The 21,480-nt window shown below is 53.0% G+C and overlaps 8 protein-coding genes across 8 annotated transcripts in view; 4 read left to right on the top strand and 4 right to left on the bottom strand.

Annotated features, from left to right (window-relative positions):
- Window positions 1–154: 154 nt before the first annotated feature.
- On the bottom strand, window positions 155–1,331 carry MAA_08954 (uncharacterized protein; the record flags this gene model as incomplete). The annotated part of the gene is made up of 5 exons (XM_007826952.1): window positions 155–239; window positions 334–496; window positions 588–725; window positions 1,025–1,136; window positions 1,317–1,331. 5 exons carry the CDS (start codon window positions 1,329–1,331, stop codon window positions 155–157), a joined length of 513 nt encoding a protein of 170 aa, XP_007825143.1.
- Window positions 1,332–2,851: 1,520 nt separating this feature from the next.
- Window positions 2,852–4,035, top strand: MAA_08955 (Fatty acid hydroxylase; the record flags this gene model as incomplete). Its single annotated transcript, XM_007826953.1, has 2 exons — window positions 2,852–3,557; window positions 3,641–4,035. 2 exons carry the CDS (start codon window positions 2,852–2,854, stop codon window positions 4,033–4,035), a joined length of 1,101 nt encoding a protein of 366 aa, XP_007825144.1.
- Window positions 4,036–8,977: 4,942 nt separating this feature from the next.
- MAA_08956 (uncharacterized protein) lies at window positions 8,978–10,318 on the top strand (the record flags this gene model as incomplete). The annotated part of the gene is made up of 2 exons (XM_007826954.1): window positions 8,978–9,001; window positions 9,077–10,318. 2 exons carry the CDS (start codon window positions 8,978–8,980, stop codon window positions 10,316–10,318), a joined length of 1,266 nt encoding a protein of 421 aa, XP_007825145.1.
- A 1,019-nt stretch (window positions 10,319–11,337) lies between these two features.
- MAA_11408 (Ankyrin repeat-containing domain protein) lies at window positions 11,338–13,058 on the top strand (the record flags this gene model as incomplete). The annotated part of the gene is made up of 2 exons (XM_011413402.1): window positions 11,338–11,453; window positions 11,510–13,058. The coding sequence occupies 2 exons, from the start codon at window positions 11,338–11,340 to the stop codon at window positions 13,056–13,058; spliced, it is 1,665 nt and encodes a 554-aa protein (XP_011411704.1).
- A 138-nt stretch (window positions 13,059–13,196) lies between these two features.
- On the bottom strand, window positions 13,197–13,945 carry MAA_00498 (uncharacterized protein; the record flags this gene model as incomplete). Its single annotated transcript, XM_007818496.1, has 2 exons — window positions 13,197–13,656; window positions 13,713–13,945. The coding sequence occupies 2 exons, from the start codon at window positions 13,943–13,945 to the stop codon at window positions 13,197–13,199; spliced, it is 693 nt and encodes a 230-aa protein (XP_007816687.1).
- A 2,321-nt stretch (window positions 13,946–16,266) lies between these two features.
- Window positions 16,267–17,199, top strand: MAA_00499 (dynamin family protein; the record flags this gene model as incomplete). Its single annotated transcript, XM_007818497.1, has 1 exon — window positions 16,267–17,199. The coding sequence occupies one exon, from the start codon at window positions 16,267–16,269 to the stop codon at window positions 17,197–17,199; it is 933 nt and encodes a 310-aa protein (XP_007816688.1).
- Window positions 17,200–18,982: 1,783 nt separating this feature from the next.
- On the bottom strand, window positions 18,983–19,540 carry MAA_00500 (Cyclin-like protein; the record flags this gene model as incomplete). Its single annotated transcript, XM_007818498.1, has 1 exon — window positions 18,983–19,540. One exon carries the CDS (start codon window positions 19,538–19,540, stop codon window positions 18,983–18,985), a length of 558 nt encoding a protein of 185 aa, XP_007816689.1.
- Window positions 19,541–21,306: 1,766 nt separating this feature from the next.
- Window positions 21,307–21,480, bottom strand: part of MAA_00501 (restless-like transposase) — a gene marked incomplete at both ends in the record, with an annotated part of 1,571 nt that continues 1,397 nt past the window's right edge. The window contains one exon of the mRNA XM_007818499.2: window positions 21,307–21,340. Coding sequence (XP_007816690.2) covers window positions 21,307–21,340 — 34 coding nt within the window. The remainder of the gene's footprint in view (window positions 21,341–21,480) is intronic.

Here is a 21,480-nt window from a genome sequence, read left to right as displayed (position 1 = left end):
CTCATCTGTGTTGTTTTTTCATATTCCTGCTATAAATGCGGCGACATACGCCAGGCGCTGAAAAAGACGCACTACAATAGCTTTTGTTTTTCTAAATCATAGCCCTCATACATCAAACTTCATATGCAGATCATCATCAGATTAAAAATCGCTCTTAGACCTTCATCTCAGTGAGACCGTGCTTCCAGACAATGACGTAGGGAGTAACACCGTCATCGCGGTAGTTGAGGAGAACCACACTGGCATCATGATTAGCAAATTTTGGCTTTTCTATCCAAGCACGACCGAGTAGGAAGCCACGCAGCGAGATCAGTAAGGCCAGCTAGTACTTACAGGCCATCGGGGTTCATGGACTCGCCAGTGTAGAACTCAAAATCCTTGAAGTTGGGCAGGAGCTTCTCCTTGACATAGGCCTGGGCGCCCTTCTCGAAGGCGGTGATCTCATCAGCAGAAGCATTGCGCTCCTGAAGGCCAGCCTTGACAGCCTTCATGAAGCCTGTGGGGTGAATCATCAGCATCATTCATTGCGACTCTTAATAGCGACATGTCGGGGGGAGTTCTGTAAACATCAAGTCGCATGTACTTACCCTTAAGATAGGCGAGGTAGCCCTTCTTGTCGAAGGAGGTGCTTTGGAGACGGAAAGAGTGGACGATGTTGTTGACCTTGACGGCAGTGTCCTCAAGAGCCTCATCAGCCTCCTCAGCGGAAGCATTGGCACCAGTGTCTATCAAGTGGGAGTTGTTAGCATCAAGACGCGCTTCCTATGAAGATGAATCAAGGAACATAGAGTATAGCCCGGAGAGTGAATGGCACAGCTCGAGCTGGCAATTGAACAAGACGGAGCCAAGGAAGCATATGCCGACAGCTGATGTTGCATAGGAGGCGCGGGGGCTGTATGCAGCTATCGTCGCAGGTGACCAGGCCACTGGAGGATTGACAGTGGTGGTGGTTGTTTTGGTCGAAAGACGAGGGGCAGGCGGTAGGCGGCTGGCGGCGGGGTTGAAAAAAGTACATCAGACATACCGACATTGACAGCCTCCTCAGTAATCATGGCACAGTCGGCCTCGTAGACGATGCCGTCAACCAACTTGAGGTCATACGAGTCGGAGATGATCTCGTCACCGGTGATGAGGTCCTATTGAGATTGCGCCGTCAGCATGGTGAATGGTAATGTTTCGCAACTCCAAGGACAGTGTGGGCAGAGTGGCGGGGTAGCCGCAGCAAAGGACGTCTGCTCTTGTTGTTGATGGATTTTTTGTTCGCTTCTGGCCATGGGTTTTCAGACGCGACGAGATTATTGGCTCGAGCGACGTACCTTGTAAATAATCATGATGGCGGTTTGGTAGACTCGAGGCCGTAATTGCTATGAGATACTGGATGAGGAGGTGGTGCAAGGAGAAGAAGAACGGGAAAAAAAACCAAGTGGAGATGGTGTATGTAGAAGATGGGAGTGGCCAGGAGGGGAGGATGTGGATCGCCAACTGGTGTTCTCGAGAGGACACTGACTTGGGGAAGAGGAGTAAGTTGTCGAGTGGTGGGGTTAGTTTTTGATTTTTTTTTTTTTTGTTTTTTTTTTTTTTGATTTTTTTTTTTAAAAAAAAAAACATGTCCCCTTCTCTCAGCCTAGATGCTCTGCCCCTCTCCTGCACGCACTAAGTTTTATGCCAAACATAGCAGACGAGAGACTAGTACTTGCCCAGCATCAGCCTGGGACTCAGCCCGGCAGACAGACGAGCACTTGGTAGCGCAACCCTAATGTGATGGTGGAAAGTATGCATCTCAAGATACATATGTAGCTTTACTTGAGACTACCGCCGCCAAAGCAAAGAAAAAAAGAGGTGCTGGGTGTGAGGCAACCATGTTTTATCCCATTGGGGCCATTATCTAGCACATGCTGAAGACTTGCCCGAGCATCAACATGCAGGGTTGCCCAACGGACATCTGGTTGGACTCGGACATCCGACCTTCAGAGGCACAACGGAGCTCTCTGAATATGTGCAATACTTGGCCCGGCCACGGTACCGAGCGTGGGATTACACGCCGCAGTCATCAATGATTGATGATTGTCTGGGAGAGCAGCTCAACGTCAGGGTCCTTGACATCCGGGTGGGCTGATATCCTGATTCGACGCGTGACGTCGGCTGGCTTTGACCGCGGCGACCGAGATTGGCCAAGCATTAGCCACAGGCGATTGACAGCCAGGTCTGGCTTCAAGCGCTCATGTACGGAGTATCATGTATCATGTATCATGTATCCTGTTGGGTGAGGCTCTGTCAGTTTGGAACAAAATGATCGCTCATGCCCCATCCTTTTGAGCACTGCAACATGTTTCCGAGCCTCCGAGCCGCGAGCCGCGACCGCGACGCCACGATGTTCCTTGGGCTCTTCTTGCCTTTCCTCTGTTGCGCCCTGCGTACGGAGTACCACTTGTTGGAACACCTCAATAGAATAACCCACCCTTGCCGTCCCATCATCCCATCAGCACTCTCATCATCCCATTGTTTCGCTTTGGCACCTTCGCTCCTTTTCGCCACGCTGTCTTCCACATAACTGAGCCGTTTGTTATCTCTTTTTCTTTTCTTTTTTTGTTTTTGGTCTTGCCGTTGTGAGCAACGCATTTTTCACACCATCTTAATCGCCCTCATCGCCATTGACTCGGTGCACTAGTGCTCTCTCCTTTTCACCACCGTCCGCCGACGTCGCCCAACCTCACCCTTGCCGCAGAAACCGCCGGTCGCGGCATTTGCTCCTCGACGTCACTCGACCAGCGCCTCGGACGAACATCATATTAATTGCGGACAGTACCCACCAAGCAGAGATTTGCGGAACCTACTGTCAGCAGTACAGACCATGGTCAACGACACCAAGGGTTCACCCGTACTGTTCGCCATGGCAAACACTACCTTGTTCGATTCGGCTTTGCCGCCGCTGCCTTCGTATACCCTCGAGCCCAGAGGCGACTTCTTTTCATGGATCTCTGACTTTTGGCTTTCGCTCATCCTGCCCGTCTTCGTCTACTGGGTAATGTCGCTATTCTTCCACGTTATTGATGTCCTCGATCTCTTTCCCCAGTACCGCCTTCACACCCCCGAAGAGATCCTGCGCCGCAACCACGCCTCCCGATATGAGGTGGCGCGCGACGTCGTTATCCAGCAGATTATTCAGGTTGCCACGGGTACTGTCTTGGCCCTGTCCGAGCCTCCCGAGGTGATTGGAAAGGCAGATTATGACGTTGCCGTCTGGGCTACTAGACTTCGACTTGCGCAACGAGCCCTGCCTGGATTTCTGAGTCTTCTCGGTGTCAATGCCACCGCCATCTCCAAGAGCATGTCGGCAACGCATCCTTTGCTAGCTGGTGCTCTTGCTGGCGGTTACTACCCGTTTCTCTCATCGGCTGAGTCTACTGCGCCTGCTTTTGCTCCCTGGGAGATGGCTGTTGCTAAAGTCCTCTATCATCTCATTATTCCAGCCATTCAATTTTTCGTGGCCGTCTTCTTCCTCGATTCATGGCAGTACTTCCTGCACCGACTGATGCATGTGAATCGATGGATGTACAGTGAGTCTCGATCCTGCTGTCCACTGTCCGGCTCTATCCTCGCAAGTCAAATCGTGAGCAAACAGCTGACATCTTCTCCATAGCTACTTTTCACTCCAGACACCACCGACTCTATGTTCCGTACGCATACGGCGCCTTGTACAACCACCCACTGGAAGGTTTCTTGCTGGATACACTCGGTGCCGGTATTGCGTTCAAGCTGACCGGCATGACGGTTCGCCAAGGCACTTGCTTCTTTGCCTTCTCGACGATCAAGACCGTCGATGACCACTGTGGATACGCCTTTCCCTGGGACCCTCTGCAGCTCATCACCTCTAATAACGCCGCCTATCACGACATTCACCACCAGACCTGGGGAATCAAGACCAACTTCTCCCAGCCATTCTTCACCTTCTGGGACGGCCTATTGGGTACCAAGTACAAGGGCCCTCGAGCCGACAGACTTGCCGATAAGAAGCGAACCGAGAAAACGAAATAGACGATGTTCATGCCGCTATTTTCAACGTAATAATTAGTCTTTGCTTCGATATCATGTTTGATCCACAACTGCTCTGGGAGCCTTTACAATCATACGTGTTTTTTCCCTGTTGTTTTAATCGACTTATTACAACTTTTATTCCTCAGTGAGACATTTGGGGCAAAACCGTTTTGTATGATGACGCGAACGCCTCAGCGCCGCATTTATAATTCTTAATCTTTCTTTGTCTTCTATGGTCGATCAATGGTGGACATATTCTGTCATTAGCTCGTTAGTCATATGCCTCCCAAGATCGCTATGCCGAATTGGTAAGGTGACAACGTGTGGTGGAATCGAGAACAACTGCCAATTGTACAAAACCTGCCGGCCCTCTTATTTTATCCTTCAAAGAACGAAAGAAGAACAAAAAACACATAGCAGCAGCGATGGATCATGCAGACAACATCGATAGGCTGGCATTCTGCGTCACGGACATGTTGGTAGTTATTGGGTGGGACTAGGCCCTTTTGGGTGACGAAGAGGATGATATTCTCGTTTCTTGCGAAATTGGAGGGGGGACTTTGTTCTCATGTAACATCTATAATGTTCGGTTGGTAGGGCACAAGTTGGAAACAAAGAATAAAACGTTTCTTCATCATGACGGGGACGACGTGACAAGAGTACGTAACGCGAGTTGGTGTAGCACGGTAATTGGTAGTCGTATCGGGCGCGTTAGTCCAGCTGTTGGAGAGACCCTTGAGGGTTGCTTTGACAGGACCCTTCATGCTCTACATGTCAGTGCCGGTAGGGAGGCGATTGACAGGACGAAAAACAATTATAGCATTCAAAGGACGAATTCTTATTTATTTTTTATTTATTTTTCGCCGCAAAACCCTCCCAGCACGGGACGCCTACCGCCGAGGAACATCAAGACACGCTTGACGGATTTCAATCCGGAGATGTCATGATTTGAATCAATTGCTCTCCATATTAAAGTGTGTCTGGATTCTAGTGTTGTTATCAAGTGGCATTGTTTTCAAAAGCTGACATTATCGGTCACTAGCGCATCAACGAAACTGAGCCCAGCAACGGGAGACGAGACCAATGGCGTCAGTTCAGCTCGGCTAGGTCCGTTCTTTGGGCTCTTGGACATTGTTGGACATTTATAGTTTGCAATGTAGCAGTACTTCCGTCCACCCGTTCAACATTACGTTGAATGGTGTGGATCCTGAGATCGGCGACTCCCATTTCTCCCATTTCCACGAGGTAGCACAGGTCGTCCCGACTGGCTTCGCTGCGCTCCAGGCTGTCCATTGTGTGGCCAAAGACCGGTGCTGCTGAGTACGTATGTATCGCCAGCGGACTGGCGTTGCGGAGAGCTTTGGCTGGCCTGTAACGATACACAAGCCAGGCTGGCGTTAATGCCAGACATGCTGCATGCACAATAATAAGCGCACCCAAACTATCTTGCATGTCCGGGGAACGAAATATATCAAAGCCGGCCTGTCCGGTGTGAGGTCCCTCCATCGTGGGCGTGCGTCTCGACCAAGTTGGGAGCAAATCGTGCCGCCTGGGTCAGCGTGGACTGGTCTGGAATACTACCAAAGGCCTATCGGATTCCGCATCACCCTGACATAATCAATTCGTCAGGTCGTTTGTGGCACAGCGACTGCCGTCAGACAGAGACCAAGTAGTAGCTGTTGATGCGAGACACATATGGGGGCGTGCAACACTGCATGCGACGCTACAGATATGCGTGCAACATGACGCATAAAGTGGTACAAGAATGCGTAACATGTCTCAGCGTCATGATTGTCACTTGGAATCCATTACTCGATATCATGGCATAGCATCATTTAAGTTATTTACTGACTGGAAAACGATGGATCATTTTGCTCAATACGGAGTCTGTACTGTCGACACTGTGCCTTTCCACGGGGGCCCCTGCAATGCAGTACGGAGTCAATAGTACGTAGTATTTTGGCGACAAGGCGAGTCAGCAGGCAATTATTTTATGGGAATATTTGTTCGGTTCTGGAATTAGCCACAAGTGGTTCCACAAGCCGCTGGTCCTTCCATATTACACGAAGCACTCCGTATCGTGTCTCAAGATGCTAAGCTTTCCTGTAACGACGGGGCTGTATTATACCAGCTCAATACTCCGTATTAGTTTGTGTATGTACTTGCTTTTTCTCGGCCTGGCACCAGTCAGTTATGGAAGTGCGGAGGAGACCATTTGGGATGAGGAGACAAGAACCTATGCATACCTAGGTACATACTGTGCCGAGTACTACTCTGTAGGCGTTCCAAAATTAGAGATCTTGACAACTTGGCGTGTTGGCTGGGCAGACCGGGAGATTTCTCGAACCCGTGCACAGGTGGCCGGGCGCAACAAGGATGGAGTTAGAAGACCTGGCCATAATTTAAACGAGGATGGTCCTTTGTCCCCCCTCAATTCTAAGAGTTCAAACGGCATATGAGATCAGCGCTGGGAGCTCGCAGCTGGCAACGATCACATTGGAGCCAGAAACTGGCAGCGGGCACACAGCTGGGCCCCTGCTGGGCCCCTTGGCCCCTCTTTCCTGCGTCATGCTTCAGGGCCGCTCCTTCCTTTCTTCGTTCGGACGATGCTAGACTCCATCGTATTCAGCCCATGTTTCCCCACGGTTGTCTCAAGCACGCTTCATGTCAACCTTTATTATCCAACTTCGTTTGTTGGTCCCCATGTATTATTGGCCTCGGCGTCTGGTGTGCATTCTCAGTCTTCCAGGCAGCTTGGCCTGGCCCAGTGGGCAACTCTGAACTCGGCCAAGACGCAACGCAACCCTCGAGGTCCAAGTCGTGGTCTAATCTCCATCCGCCGTTGCAGCGCATGCTGCGTGCCGTGTGCGATTGCGACGAAAGCTCGACTTCAAGGACCTGCCGCTATAATCAAATCAAATTATGCTTTCGCAGTGCTACAATAGGCATGCGCTATTAGACTTTCGAGTATCAGCTGAAGTGTCCGCCGCACCCGTACACGGCGCCATTTTCGTCTGCTCACCTTTTGACGCTACACCAGTTTTGTGTGCCCCGGCAAGCCACTCAACCCACTTGGCACTCCAGCAATCTCCATCTCCACAACGAACCGCCGGAACCGTTGGCCAGCGTCGCTCGTCAAGCAGACTGCTCAAACACTTGGACATAGGGCGGACGGGTACCGGTACAAGTGCTCAGTGGCCAAGCCGGCCCTCGTCTCATGTTAGTCTTCTCGTCGACGCTCGAATTGACCCTATTTCACTTATTTGGTCTGCGGCACCCGGCCTCCTGACTCTGCTGTTGTTATTCTCTTCCCTTCTCCTCCGTATTCATGCGAAGAGAAGGCGGTTTCCCAACCGCCCAGCAGCCGAATCGTTACGGACCCCGTTTTCCGACCTGCTCATGCACCCAGCATGCCTCGGGAGCACTGATCATTTAACGGCTCTGATACTCCGTATTCCTGGGCTGACTTCAACGTCCGCGGCGCCGTCTCCTCACCCGTGCGGTGCTCATTGCGGACATCTGGATACGCAATACGCTCAGAAACTCGTGCCAACAAAGCCCGACTTGCTCCGTAGGCCCTTCGCTTAGTTGCTGTACTTGGCCGCATTCGACAAAATCAAATTACTACCACCCGGTGGCTCTTTCGCATAGCCGTTTTGCCCGGTCTCCGATGCTCGCGTTCTCTGCTTGCACATCAGCTTCAGCCTCAGCGTGTTCCAGGGCCTCGTGGCCAGACTGGGACCAAACAACCCCTAGCATCTCACACGCATAAGCCAAGGAATATCATATCCACAGCACCCTTGCCGAGCTGCCTGTCAAGTCTAGCCTTTCGGGCGTCCAATATTTTACACTGCTAAGCGCTCATCCTCGTCTCAGCAGCAGCCTTTCACAGCCTTCACTCAGCCAGCAATTGCTCCATTTCGGCGCTTCCGCCAGCGCTCCCACGCCATCATTGGCCAATTGGCTCGGGTCGGTGATCTCGGGTTCCTGCGTTGTTCCAATGTGCAACGGTCGCTCCGTGTTTCAGCACCACCGTCCCATTCATGATTGAGCGTGAGAGACACGCAACAGCGGAAGTGATTTACAGGGCCCTGGTATCCAAGCAGCATTAGGCGCCGGCACATGTAGTTGCCTGCAGCGACGGTGCTTCACCTGCATATAATATTTGAGGCCTCGGACTCTGGCATGTTCTTATCTTCGCCATGGATCCTGCAACCACTCTCTTCACATTTTTACTGTGAGTTTAATTGCTGTCGTCTGCTGCACCTTAATAATATTTGTTCCCTTTTGATTATTTTGTTTTTTTGTGGAATTTCGTCTCTCATGCGAAAGGGGTCGACCCTTTTTAGTCTTTTTCGAGACACCTCGTGCTGTTGTTTCGCTCTCATCTTGCAACATTCCAAACAAATAGCATCCCTCCCTTGAATCATTTACGCCACAGCTTCGTCTATATTTTGCGGCATACCAGATCTCCACTTCTTTGAATCTTTTGCCTCATTCCATACTTTGTACGCTTCACTCTGTCGCAGGTATATTAGCTCCATAGTCCTTTCTCTGTCCTTCGCGCGTTTTCGTGTCTCAGTCCTAGACACCTCATTGTCTGCAGTCGCGTCAGAGTCATTGTCTGCTGAATCTCGCACTCATTCCGAACATGCCAGTCTAGTGACTTGTCGTGTGAAAGACTAATTAGACCCGACGCAACTTTACGTGCAACCCTTCGCGAGAGTAATGTGCTAACCCAGGTGCTTATTACAGTCAGACGGATCCGTCCGTGAAATCAGTCCATCTTATTGGCTCTTGGAACAACTTTTCCACGTGGTACGCAATGAAGCAAGACGTGCGACGCGGCCGTGGCCAATGGAGAGGGTGTTATTCATTTAAAGATATAATTTCCCACGATGAGTCCTCCAGTCACTCATCGACGAGGAATGGGGGACTGAAAATGGGCGACACATATTACTACTACGTAAGTCATTCTCATTTCACCACCCATAACGCGTGTTTAGTAAGTCCCTTTCTCACATGAATGCCTATCTGTCAGTACGAAGTAGATGGCTCTACTGAAATACACGACCCAGCCCAACCGTCGACGACTTCTTGTCCTTACCTGCCAGGCCAAACGGTCAACACTCTTCACGTTCCCATTGAACAAACTTTGAGGCACCGCAGCGCTTCGGTTAATTCGCTTCGTCAAGAATCATACATGACGATGAATCCTGAGGCTCGATATATCACCCCAGTCCCAGCTCCAGCTGCTGTAGCTAATCCTGTGATCCGTCGTCTCGGCTCGGCTTCGTCATTACTAGGTAATCATACCTCAAGCCGTTCTAAATCACCTGGCCCTCCCTGGAAGCGAATTTTTAGTCGAAAATCAGCGAATGCTGATGTAGAGAGACCCGGTACACCTAGCCTCAGCCGTGATGGTGCCATGACACCATCTCTCTGGCCGCTGCCTGACAGTAGGCCAACATCGTCCTCGGACGGACGAAGGACCAGAGACATCTCACCCGAGTCGCTCCGACGGTTCCTAATAGAAGACCCTCCTTTACCACCAGTCACAGCTCTCAGCAATCCGCCGCCACGAGCCTTGCATATTCCAAGCGAGGTTGCCGAAGATATAGACGATGACGATGACAACTTTGCCACGTCTGCTATGCCAGAGACGCCAGTCTTCGCGACAAGATTATCCCCTCCTCCTTTTCAGCGGTGTGTCTCCTCAGACTCCAAACCTCAAACAATCACGAGTTCGAGCTCTCCGACGCTAGCTATTCGACCATCAAGCAGTCAGCAGGGCAAAGAGTCGAAGAAGTCTGGTGTAGTAGAGGAAGGGTCACCGCAACTGCCGAAGCTTGATACCACCGAAGCTGGCCAATGCGGCCGCTCTCCTTCGGTTTCGTCAACCGCCTTTGATACGCCAATGTCTCCACAGTCCTTGGCAGAGGAGCTTCCACCCTTTTACGATTCAAACGATGATGACGATGTCTTGTCAAGCAATGACGGCGATTGTTCAGCCTATAGACCACATGCAGGACCTTCAACCAAACCATCTTTCAAAGGATATAGTCTGCCGAGACATGCTGAAGAGCATAAGTCCGCAGACGGCTCTTGCCCTGGAATGATGGGCTTCCATACGGAAACTGCCTTTTCCAAGGCACATGAATCGACCATGCCGATCAGTGGCCCAAATTTCCTAAATGGACCTATGGATACTGGCCTAGGTCTGGATGACTTTGTCAACGAACTCGGCTTGTTGGTCGGTGGCATTGGCAATAAGAACACTTGAGTCGAGGTGTCACTACAGTTTGGAGTGATTTGTATTTGCTGTAGCGGAGACAGACTCGCCCGATTATTCGCGTGAGACTGCACAATGACCATTGCGACAATGAACATCATGATCGAAAAACCAACAGCGTACGGATTCGACCAGCGCATAAAATGCCTTGCATTATGGGTCAAGTTTTTTTTTCCTTAAATTTTTTTTTAGATTATGCCTTGTGCATCATAAATCTCTTTGGCGTTGGAATCAGGATTAGAAACGGCAGGCATATCGAAAACTTCTGATACCCCATATTTCTGGCAGCAGGTTTGAGCAGAATTTAGAGGAAGGGGATCGCATGATTTGGAGGTAGGCATACACATTTGGCCTCTCCTGGCGAGAGGGAATATGGCGTGTTCTTTTTTTTTTTTTTCAGCAGCCCTGGACTCAGGGGACTGTGCGATGTACTATAAGGGAGGCAGGTAGATGGAAGGGTAGGAAGACAGGAGACAGTTGTACACTTAGATGATGGCTTACCTGGCTGTCGCGAGCAAGACTTTCGCACTTTACAATCAAAGCGAGCTTCTACACAAAGCTTCAACGTTGCCACATTGTTTCGCATACACCGTTTCTGCCCATGCCGCAGGCGCGCGGACTTTATTTCTATTTTAGAGAGTAAGCCATGTAGTTTATTATACAGGAGTTTTGTGTCCAGAGCATTTACGGATATAGTAAATATAGATGTATTTTATATTAGACTTTGTCTCTCCGCGATAAGGATTATCTAGTATATAGTGTTATTATTTCTTTCTAACTAGTTTCTTAATATCTACTACCTCAGCGAATATATTTAACGTATCGCGACGCGGTTTATGTTTGCTTTAAGGCATGTTACAGTCTTGTAACCTGGTACAGCGCAATTACAGTATTATTACTAGAAGTCTTTTATAATTATCTAGGTTTTATTTTTATATATTTAAATATAATAAAATATACTTATTAAATTATTATAAAAAAAACTAGCTGCCAGACTACACAAGCAAATGATGCGGCTACACCGAGAGAACCTGAAGGATGTGGATGCTCGCTTCGTCGCGGCGCACCTCGCCGCCTTGACGACGTACCAAGGCTTATTCCGGCATCTCTCACAAACACTATCCATGTGAGCAGTGCCGCAGCTGCTTCTCGGGCAAAGCGTCTCAAGCTAATATCCCATAGTCATCAGAGAGACGCCCAAGACGCCAACATGACCAGTTTGAGTGCCCAGCAACTAATTCAACAAGCAGCCAGTGCCTCGCAGGCGGCATCCCAAACCACAAGTATCCTGCTGGATGACAACGTCACGCAGGGCTGCAGCCCGCCAGCATTTAACAATCTCCCTCATCGCCCGAAGAACCGAGACACGCCACAAGATGAGCCCCCGCCATACGCGCCAACTGACCCTTCGTCCTCCAATTCTCACCAAGGCCCGACGCCTCCACAAACCGATGCCGGTCCAAGCGGCTTCTCCCTCGGAAGAACCCTGAAAGCGTTTGCGCATTCCCTGATGCCAAAACCCGACCCCTTCGTCAACGCCCTGTGCCAGGCCGTTACAAACGGCGACATCCAGCAGGTAACGGGGCTCCTCTCACAGGGGATCAACATCGACGGCAAGGGGGAAGCGGGCAAAACGCCGCTGCAGTGTGCCATCGCGGCAGACCAACAAGACGCCGCCGAGGTCCTGCTCTCCGCCGGCGCCAACTACACATCCCCCGGCGGATGGGGCCACGGCATGCCGCCCATGTTCCAGGCCGCCGCAGCCGGGCGCGTCGGCATCGCCCGGCTCATCATGGCCCGGGGCGTGCAGGCCACGGAGACGAGCATAACCGGCCAGCCGTACCTCGTCGACGTCGTCGGCAGCAACAACCTCGACGGCGTGCGGTTCCTCCTCGACCACGGCGCCAGCCCCAACTCGTCCAGCATCTCGGGGCGCCGCGTCCTCGCCCAGGCCGTCGCGCAGAGCAACCCCGAGCTCGTCGAGCTCCTCGTCAAGCGCGGCGCCAGCCCCAACACCCCCGACATGACGGGTGGCTCTGTCCTCGCCGTGGCCGCGGAGAAGGAGGACCTCCGCACCGTCCGGACCCTGCTCGAAAACGGCGCCGACGTCGACGGTACGACTGTCTACGGCGCAACCGTGCTCGTGGACGCCATCGCCCGGAATCGCCTGGACCTAGCGCGCGTCCTGCTGGAGCACGGCGCCAGCGGCGCCAGCGACGACGTCTCTGGCCAGCCTGTTATTCTCGCCGTCCTCAAGAGCCACCGCATCCAGCCCGGCGACAAGGTCGACCTAGTCGGACGGCTGCTCGAAAACGGCGCGCCCCCCAACGCCAGGGACCTCGCGGGCACGCCTGCGCTCTGCTTGGCGCTCGACGCCGCGACCCCCGACCTGGCACGGGTGCTCGTCGAGCACGGCGCAGACACAAACGCCGCCACGGGCGCGGGCGAGCCGCCGCTCCTGTATGCCGTAGACAAGGGGCACACGACCCATGCGAGGATGCTGCTGGAGCACGGGGCGGACGCAAACGGCGCCCAGAGTGCGCGGGGTGAGACGCCCCTCGTGCAGGCCGTCGCCAGGCAGGACGTCGAGCTCGTCAAGTTGCTGCTGGAGCACGGGGCAAGTGTCGATGTGCGCGCCGTGGAAGCCGCGGGCACAAGCCGACCCGACATGTTGCACATCTTGGGCTTGGACAGAGTCCATCCCCCAACTTACCAGGCGTCGAGTTCGTGAGGACGGGAACACATTTCCAGAGAGTGGGCGTAAGAATCATCCATGTACGTAGTATAATAGTAGCAACCGGTCTATACGCATGTAGTCAAGTGCCCGAGTAAAAACCCCCCCAATGCTTAAACGCCCAAGTAATGCCCCCTATTGTCCCAGGATGCTCCTCAGCCACCACGCGTGGATGCGCGCATCGCCCGTCAACTCCGGATGGAAGCTGGTCCCGAGCACATTGCCCTGGCGCACGGCGACAATGTCCCCCGAGCCGTGCTTGGCGTTGGCCTGCGAGACGCCGGCCGCGGCCCTGTCCAGGCGCCCCGGCAGCGTGGCCAGGACCTCGACCTCGACGCCGGAGCCGGGGCCCGCGAGGACCTCCTCCACGACGGGGGCGCGGATGAAGACGCCTGGGAAGGGGGCGGCGTCGTCCCCGAGAAACGCGAGGTCCAGGTCCGCCTCGAAGCTCTCCGTCTGCCGGCCAAAGTGGTTGCGGTGGACGCGCACGCCCAGCCCGCCGATGAGCTCCTGGCCGCCCTTCTTGGTGGCGTTGGCCTGGTCCGAGAGCAGGATGAGGCCGGCGCATGTGCCCCAGACGGGCTTCTTTTGGACCCTGCAAGAGGTGAGCGTGTGTGGTGAGTTGGGGAGCAGAAAGGGGGCAGAACCAACTTTACGTAGTCTCTTAGCGGTTCGAGCAGGCCAGATTGCGCGGCGACAAGGGAGATGGTGGTGCTTTCGCCGCCGGGGATGATGAGGCCGTCGCACCGGGCGAGCTCTTGGGTGGTGCGCACCTCGATGACGGAGACGTGCAGCTTGAGTCGGTCGGCGGCCTTGCGCACGAGGTTGATGTGTTCGATGAAGCCGCCCTGGAGGGCTAGGACGCCAATGGTGAGGAGGATCATGGCGACGGCGCGGGTTTTCTGCCTGGAGGGTTTGGCGAAAAAATATGGCAAGGCGAGTGTACGAAAGGACGCAAGGGAGTGAAAAAGACGCAGATGATGCTTGAGCACGCAGGAGCTGGACAATCTATGAGGTGAGTTGAGACGAGATGATGAGATGAGTTTCATGGGCAAAAGGCAAAGTAACCATGTGCCTGGTAGATAGTACGGAGTACTCCGTACATGGTGGTCGGGTACGGTACGGAGCACCTAGAGATAAAATGACTAACGCAAACGATTTCATGACTCCATAAAAATCATCTTGGGGTGCGAGTGCCGTGGCGACGGCGAGAGTCGGGACTGGCGAGACGGGCGGCGGGTCCGCCTTTGCAGTCGACAAGGTCGACGTCTGGATGGGTTTTTTTTTTCGCAATACAACGTCAAGTCCGAAATGCTGGGTTCAAACGGCCCATGCCATGCCGGCGCCAGCAGGGTGCGCACATGGGTCACATTCCACAGCAGACGCGCATGCAGTCGCTAATGCAAGCACCGGCAGCCTCGGCCTGCAGCGGACCGTCTTGAAGCAGCAAGACATTTCAACGCCAAGTGACTCAAGTCTGGTCGGATGTCGAGATGGGAGGCGGCATGGCACGGCTGTCCAACCGGCGCTCGCCCAGGGACAATCAATGTACTTAGTATGTAAGCCCCCCTCTGACTACAGCCAAGGTGCATCCGCGTGCGCATGCATGATGCTTAGGGCGCGCCCGTAGTCGTGGCCTTGGGAGACCAGTCAGTCTCATGGGCTTCTTTTTGGCTTCTTCCCCTTTGCAGCCACCATTTGGTGTTGCGGCAGGTATACAGTGGTTGTAGATGCGCCAATACCTTGGGTGGCATGCGCAGTGGCCGAGCTGCTGTCTGGGCTCTGGAATCATGTATCGATTCATCAGATGTACTTGACCGGACATACCACTGTATATTGGGTGCGGGGCTGCCAGGCGATGGCCGCCGCCGATTGCCAGGTGCGCCAGGCACGCCCTTTCTTTGACCTCGAGCCCACCGTGGTTTTCATGTCTGCCGAGTCATTCCAGATAGTCGATGTCGGGATGCATCAGATGGAATGGCACCCACGACATTGTTGCCTGTATTCTACTTTGGAGGTATTGACGCATTACGGCATCGATCTGGCCTTTGAATTCTTGCCCAAGGCTACCAGCACATTGGTTCCCCCGATGCGAGTCTTGTTTCGTCCAGATTCAGTGCATCCGATTGCCACGTGAACGCCCCCAATGTCGAGATCTGGGCATGGCTTCTCATCTTGTCCGGCCCCACGTCCAGCAGGGCTGAATGAGTGTACTACCAGACTGCATGTTCGTCCACGTTCTACAGCAGACGGAGCTCTGCGATGCGGCTGGCTTGCGCTCGCTAGGGATCTGGGCCGTTGCTGCATTTATTGACCATTTCGTAATCGTCGCCGGAACCCGACGATTGCCGCGCCGCTGGAGGACCTGTGGCGGACTGGCCTCGATGCTAGGCGTCAGCTGGTCCCTGAGGTCGCCTGCTGTGTGCGGCGACAGTGGCGGCGCCGCCCGCGGCTCCGGCCAAGTTGGATTTTTCAGAGCTGGAGTTGATGGTGGGATCGAGGGTTCAATGTTGGGTCTCAGTCTGGCCTAAAACATGCTGCCGGATAGGAAACCCAGGAAGGTGTCGACCGGACAGGTACTATTGGCAATGGATTGACCGGCTTGACCAGCGCTCGACGAGAAACGGCCTTGGCGCGCTCCGTTGTCGGTCGGTCGGTCGGTCAGACGGTGAGCTTTCGAGTCATCTCGACGCCTTCCCCCAGACGTCAAGATGGCATGACGGAGCTTGAGCGCCAGGCAATGTAGCCCGGCCTAGAGCACGGAGCAGTTCAACCGTACTTGCCCAATTCAACTGCTCCGTTCTTTCCATGCCATTCCGCAACGGGAGGCTTCGACTGGGTTCTCGCCTCCCCTGCCCCACCTTCCACGACCACCACCCCTCCTGTGATGCATGCTAGGCCAGCCCATCCCCGAGGGTCCTGGCTTTTCTTCGTCTGGCTGGGTCCTGCATGCTGCCCCTCCATCGGTCTGCTCCTTCCACACCTAACCCCACCATGATTGGCAAAAAAAGAGCGTAATACAAATACATTGTTGCCGTTTTTTTCTCTCCCTCCCACGAGACGGGCATTGTAGATATTTTCCTCCCCTTCTCTTCCCCCTCCACAGTTGCTCCCCGGGCGTTTATTACTGCTCCATACCCCAGCTTTTGCTCTTCCCCTCCGACACCCTCCACGCACAGCAACCACCACATCACCTACCATCGCAATGGCCAACGAAACTGCCGCCGCCGCTGCCAATGGCGCTGCTCCCAAGTCCACCTTTGCCGTCAAGGCCGGTCTCGCTCAGATGCTCAAGGGCGGTGTCATCATGGACGTGACCAACGCCGCGCAGGCCCGTATCGCTGAGGAAGCCGGTGCTTGCGCCGTCATGGCCCTCGAGCGTGTCCCCGCCGATATCCGAAAGGACGGCGGCGTTGCCCGCATGTCGGACCCTACGGTCATCAAGGAGATCCAGGCCGCCGTCACCATTCCCGTCATGGCCAAGGCCCGCATCGGCCACTTTGTTGAGTGCCAGGTCCTCGAGGCTCTCGGCGTCGACTACATTGACGAGAGTGAAGTTCTGACCCCCGCCGATGACGAGAGCCACGTTGAGAAGAGCCACTTCAACTCTCCCTTTGTCTGTGGCTGCCGCAATTTGGGCGAGGCCCTGCGCCGCATTGCCGAGGGCGCTGCCATGATCCGGACCAAGGGTGAAGCCGGTACTGGCGATGTCGTCGAGGCCGTTCGCCACATGAAGACGGTCAACAAGCAGATTGCTCAGGCCAAGGCTGCTCTCGCCGAGGGGGGCATCATCCGCATCCGTGAAATGGCCCGCGAGCTCGAGGTCGACGCTGAGCTTTTGCGCCAGACTGCCGAGCTCGGTCGCCTGCCCGTTGTCAACTTCGCCGCTGGCGGTGTTGCTACCCCCGCTGACGCTGCCCTCATGATGCAGCTCGGTTGCGACGGTGTCTTTGTCGGCAGCGGCATCTTCAAGTCTGGCGACCCAGCCAAGCGCGCCAAGGCTATTGTCCAGGCCACCACTCACTTCAAGGATGCCAAGGTTATTGCTGAGGCCAGCACCGGTCTCGGTGAGGCCATGGTCGGTATCAACTGTGACAGCATGAAGCCCGAGGAGAAGCTTGCCACCCGCGGTTGGTAATCGACCAAGACCGAAAACAACATCATCGACGAATGTCCCGTGGGACACAAACACCAAATAAAGGAAGAAAAAAAAAGGATATGTTGCATATAGACATATAATTTTTGCGACTTTGGGCAGGCGTTTGATCAGGGTGTGGACCTCTACTTTTATGCCGTTAAAGCAGTCATGAGAAGATTCATAGGACCTTGAAATGAATAAAATTGAACAGGCCAAATTTCCATCATGGAGCATGTCGGGAGTCACAACTGTGAATGGCAGACACGGCCTAGTTGCTAGTCGGTTGCAATGTTGCAAGCTGGAATTGGCTTGCTGAGGTGAAGCAAAACATTCTCCGTGTGATGTGAGACATGACCGCCGGGCCATGATCCCCGATGCCCATCTATCACAAATCAATGGGAGATGCAACCAAACGTCACACAACATGCCCCCAGAATCTGAGATTGGGTTGGCTTGGGCAGAAACGTCACCTTGATCGGCTTTCAGACCACCCACCTAGCTGTCTCGTCCGACTTGGCCGCCAATGAATTCCTCCAAGATCTATATGCTGTGCTCGGATCAACCCGAAAGATTCTTTCCTCATCGGTACAGCATAGCCTTGTCGACTACCATGCCACGTGTCTCACCCGGGCATAATGCACATGTATGTGCATGGAGACGCAGATCTGTGTAAGTCTATTGGGCAGTGTGCGGAGTGCATACAGAATTTCCGCAGTGTCTCGGAATTTTCGTCAAGGCTCGCGGCAGACATACTCCGTACAGCGTCGTCTCAGCAAGCAAAGTTTCAAACCAGCAATACTCTGTACAAATTCACCTATGCCGAGACAAATCCAAATCACATATCACTTCTTGGAACAATCTTCACGCCCTCCATCGTCCCTTGCGCCCTCCAGCGCTCCAGGATACATGTGCCAGTATCCCAAGAGGGTAGATGCTCACCCTCGCGAGTCGCGGCCTTGATCTGCTCCCCGGGGGACAAGGTCCTCGTGCCGCCGTCGTCGTTGAAATAGCTCGGTCCGCATATGTCCATGGGCGAGTGGAACGCGGACCTGTCAAGTATACGACTTGCCCACGCCTCGGCCGCTTGCACCAGATGGGATACCAGGCCTTCGGGGCGCTGTTCAGGGCCGGTCGTTGGCTAGGGCCTGGCGGACGGGCTCTGGTATCTGCTCCGCGGTGTGCGGCTCGTGCTGCCCGCCGGCCGGTGAGGTGTCTGCACGTCTGGTCGTGGATTCGCTCCATCGGTCCTGTATCGCGTTGTCGCCCATGGCGTGGCCTGCCTGCCGCACCAGTTTTCGTTGCGTGCCCGCCACCAGCCCTTGGTGAGCGTCATCTGCCGCCATTCCTGCGCGTTTGTGCGCCTCTGGTCGCGTTCGTCAACGTTGGAGGGCGTGCGTTGGAACACGTGTAGCTCGTCTGCCCATCGGGCACACTCTGGTGACTGCCAACTGGATGGCTGTGGCTTCGGTGCCCACGGTGCCGGCCTTCTTCCCCTTGAGGCCGGATAGCGTCCACTCGTCGGGTGAGCGCCTCCGGATATGTCGTATTCTCAGCGGCCGGTGTGCATCTCCTGGCCGGAGAAGGTGTCTAGCCCAGGAATCTTGGGCGTCTTGGGGGGTTGAACACGCCTCCTGCGATGATGGCAGACTGCGCCGTGACAGCCATTTCGACGGACGGCTCTCTAGGTCCGTGATCTTGCGTCAGCTGCACTCTCTGGCGTTTCTGCTCCTTGATCCAGTCATATGTGCGGGCTTGCGTGCGGAAAACCCCCTTGTGCGTGGTTCTATTTCTCCGCGATGTGGATGATGTACCGTCTTATTTCGGGGCCGTGGGGGAAGCGATGGCCGGGCATGTGTCCGGTTTCTTCGAGCAGGGGCATGTAAATGGAGGCTTCCACGTCGACCATGGGGCCTGGGTATCTGTTCCAGTACCACGTTCCCCCGAACACGCCGGCAGTGTCGACGAGGCGGATATTGTCGGGGTCGGTGCCAGCTTCGACTTGGTGTACGGCGTGGAGGAGCCTGGAGAATCCGCAGCCAAGGATCAGGACAGGACTTTGACGCTGTCGCCGTCTTGGGGGTTGAGCATTTGTGCGTTGAAGGGGTCTTTGACGAGGTCTGCGAGCGCAGGGGACTGCGCTTCGGCAAGCTCCATGTATTGGGCGCTTCCGTCGGATCGAAACCGTTTTGCTGACTCCTCGGCGTACTTGTTGGTGAGCGAATCCATGTCCGGAGGTAGGACGTGGCACGCTTGGCTTATCGTCTGTTGTCATCTTGGCGATGTGGTTATTGCGAGTCACGGAGTCTGTCTGCTTGCAGTTGTTCTTTCCCTTTGTTTCCATGGCTATGTCAACAATTGTTTGACGTCTTAGGGTTCTAGCTCCTCTTCAGAATATTTTGCCGGGAACCTTTAATGACGCTCATTGGCATTTTTATAGCCACCTCCTTAGTTTCTTCCTCAGGTTGTCTGTCACCTCTGGTGAGTGCTCTCAGATTGATCCAGGCAATCACATAAGTGGACCCATCTGGAACTCTGTCACGATATACGTGGGATCCCTTCGCCAGGAGTTACAAAGTTGTGTCCAAAACGTTGTGGCCTTTTTGCGAAACCTTATAAAGGCAAATCAGGATCGAATAAAGCATTTTATTGCACCGGAGATTTATCATATGCTATACAGCTATGTTAATGAAGGCATGCAGGTTTTAAGGCTGTGTTTGCCCCGGCAAGTTGAAATACGTCTTGCGAGAATCTAAAACTCTAGGAACTACATACATTCGGAACATATCCTTTAACCAAATTTTGGAGGATGGAAAGTTGATTGGAAAATTTAACACTATTTATATCCCTGGGCTACTTGGCAAACCTGGCCGATTTGCCTTTTCATCTGATACTCTGCGCAGCGACTCTTACAAATAGATACTATTCGTTTAGCGGATTGCTACCAGACCAGAAGTTTGTGATTATGGCGAGGCAGCTTTGCTAGCTTGTACCCTTGCTTTTAGATGTGGGCGGTTCGCAATTTCAGTCGGCTGAACGAACAATGTGCCATTTTAGGCAATTCAAGAGGCAAGTGAGGCTTAGACAAAGTTTCCTCATATTTTACTTCAAGTAGGAAACTTTCCGTCGTGTTTAAGAGCAAAGTTCTATGGCGCATTACTCGCAAACAAACTCTCTTCAGCTCTTTAGACAAGTCGCGTTTGCGCCACGTAAGGACAGTGTGATATCTTCGCGTTTGACGTATAGGCCCATGGGTTCGTTTAGGTCTGGTTAAGTAGGGCCAATTTGCAAGGAGTTCTACAGCTATCTTTGGCTGCACGGATAAAGTACGAATACTAGCTATCCCGCCATAACTCCCAGAAACAGCTTGATGAGGGTGATAGTGACAGCGACCATAATGAGGAGGATGATAATAGAATTAATGAATACTTAGTTTTAACTAACTATTTAAATATATATTATCTTTCCATTAAATATAAATGTCACGTGATCCTGTTGGTCTTGCTGGTCTAACTCGTCCAAAGCGGCTTGGTCTGCCAGACCATTCCGATCCCTGCACAGTATAGCAGATCATTTGGTAACAGGTGTCATGACCTACAGCTACCGGCGGGCCTTCAGCAAATTTGCGCCATGGCATCAACGAGGATAAGGCCAGCAATAGCGTGCTGGATGGGATGATAGCTGAGTATAGAAAGTTTACGGCTCAGAATATCCAACGTTTTCGGAAGGGTTATGCCGAAAAGGGTTCGTCGTGATAACTAGTGAGGGCGTCGAAGGGGTCGCTGAGTGGGAACCAGTGAAGATGATCTCGATTCTCATACAAAGTTTAAGGCCAAGATAACTGGCGACGAAGAGCCTTGCCGAAGAGGGTTTGTAGCGGAACTTTCCGATGGCGTAAATGGGAAACTGTTGGCCTTTTAAGCTTGGAGAGGTGGTGTCACGTTATGAGACTTATTGTTAACTAAGCTTCTTTTATAAAAATTGTTGTTCTTATTCTTGTTCCCCCTTTTAAACCCTAGAAACTTAAGATATTTAATACTTTTAGACTAGGTAGTAGTGTAATAACTACTATTGCCACTTACTACTCTGGTAATAAAAAGCTTATATATTTTAATTAATAGAGGTAGTATTATCTAATATAACCCTTTAGATAAGTTTCTTCCTAAGTACTTATTTATAACTACTTATTACCTTTATTAAGCTTTAGTATTAATATAATTTATAGCTAGGCTTTCTAGAATTAATACTTTTTTACCCCTGTTATAACCTAGTTATATACAGGAA

This window comes from Metarhizium robertsii (genome assembly GCF_000187425.2).
Source record: "Metarhizium robertsii ARSEF 23 chromosome Unknown MAA_Scf_7, whole genome shotgun sequence".
Lineage (NCBI taxonomy): Eukaryota > Fungi > Ascomycota > Sordariomycetes > Hypocreales > Clavicipitaceae > Metarhizium > Metarhizium robertsii.
Note: the sequence above shows the minus strand (reverse complement) of the source record. Positions and strands in the feature narration are given on the sequence as shown.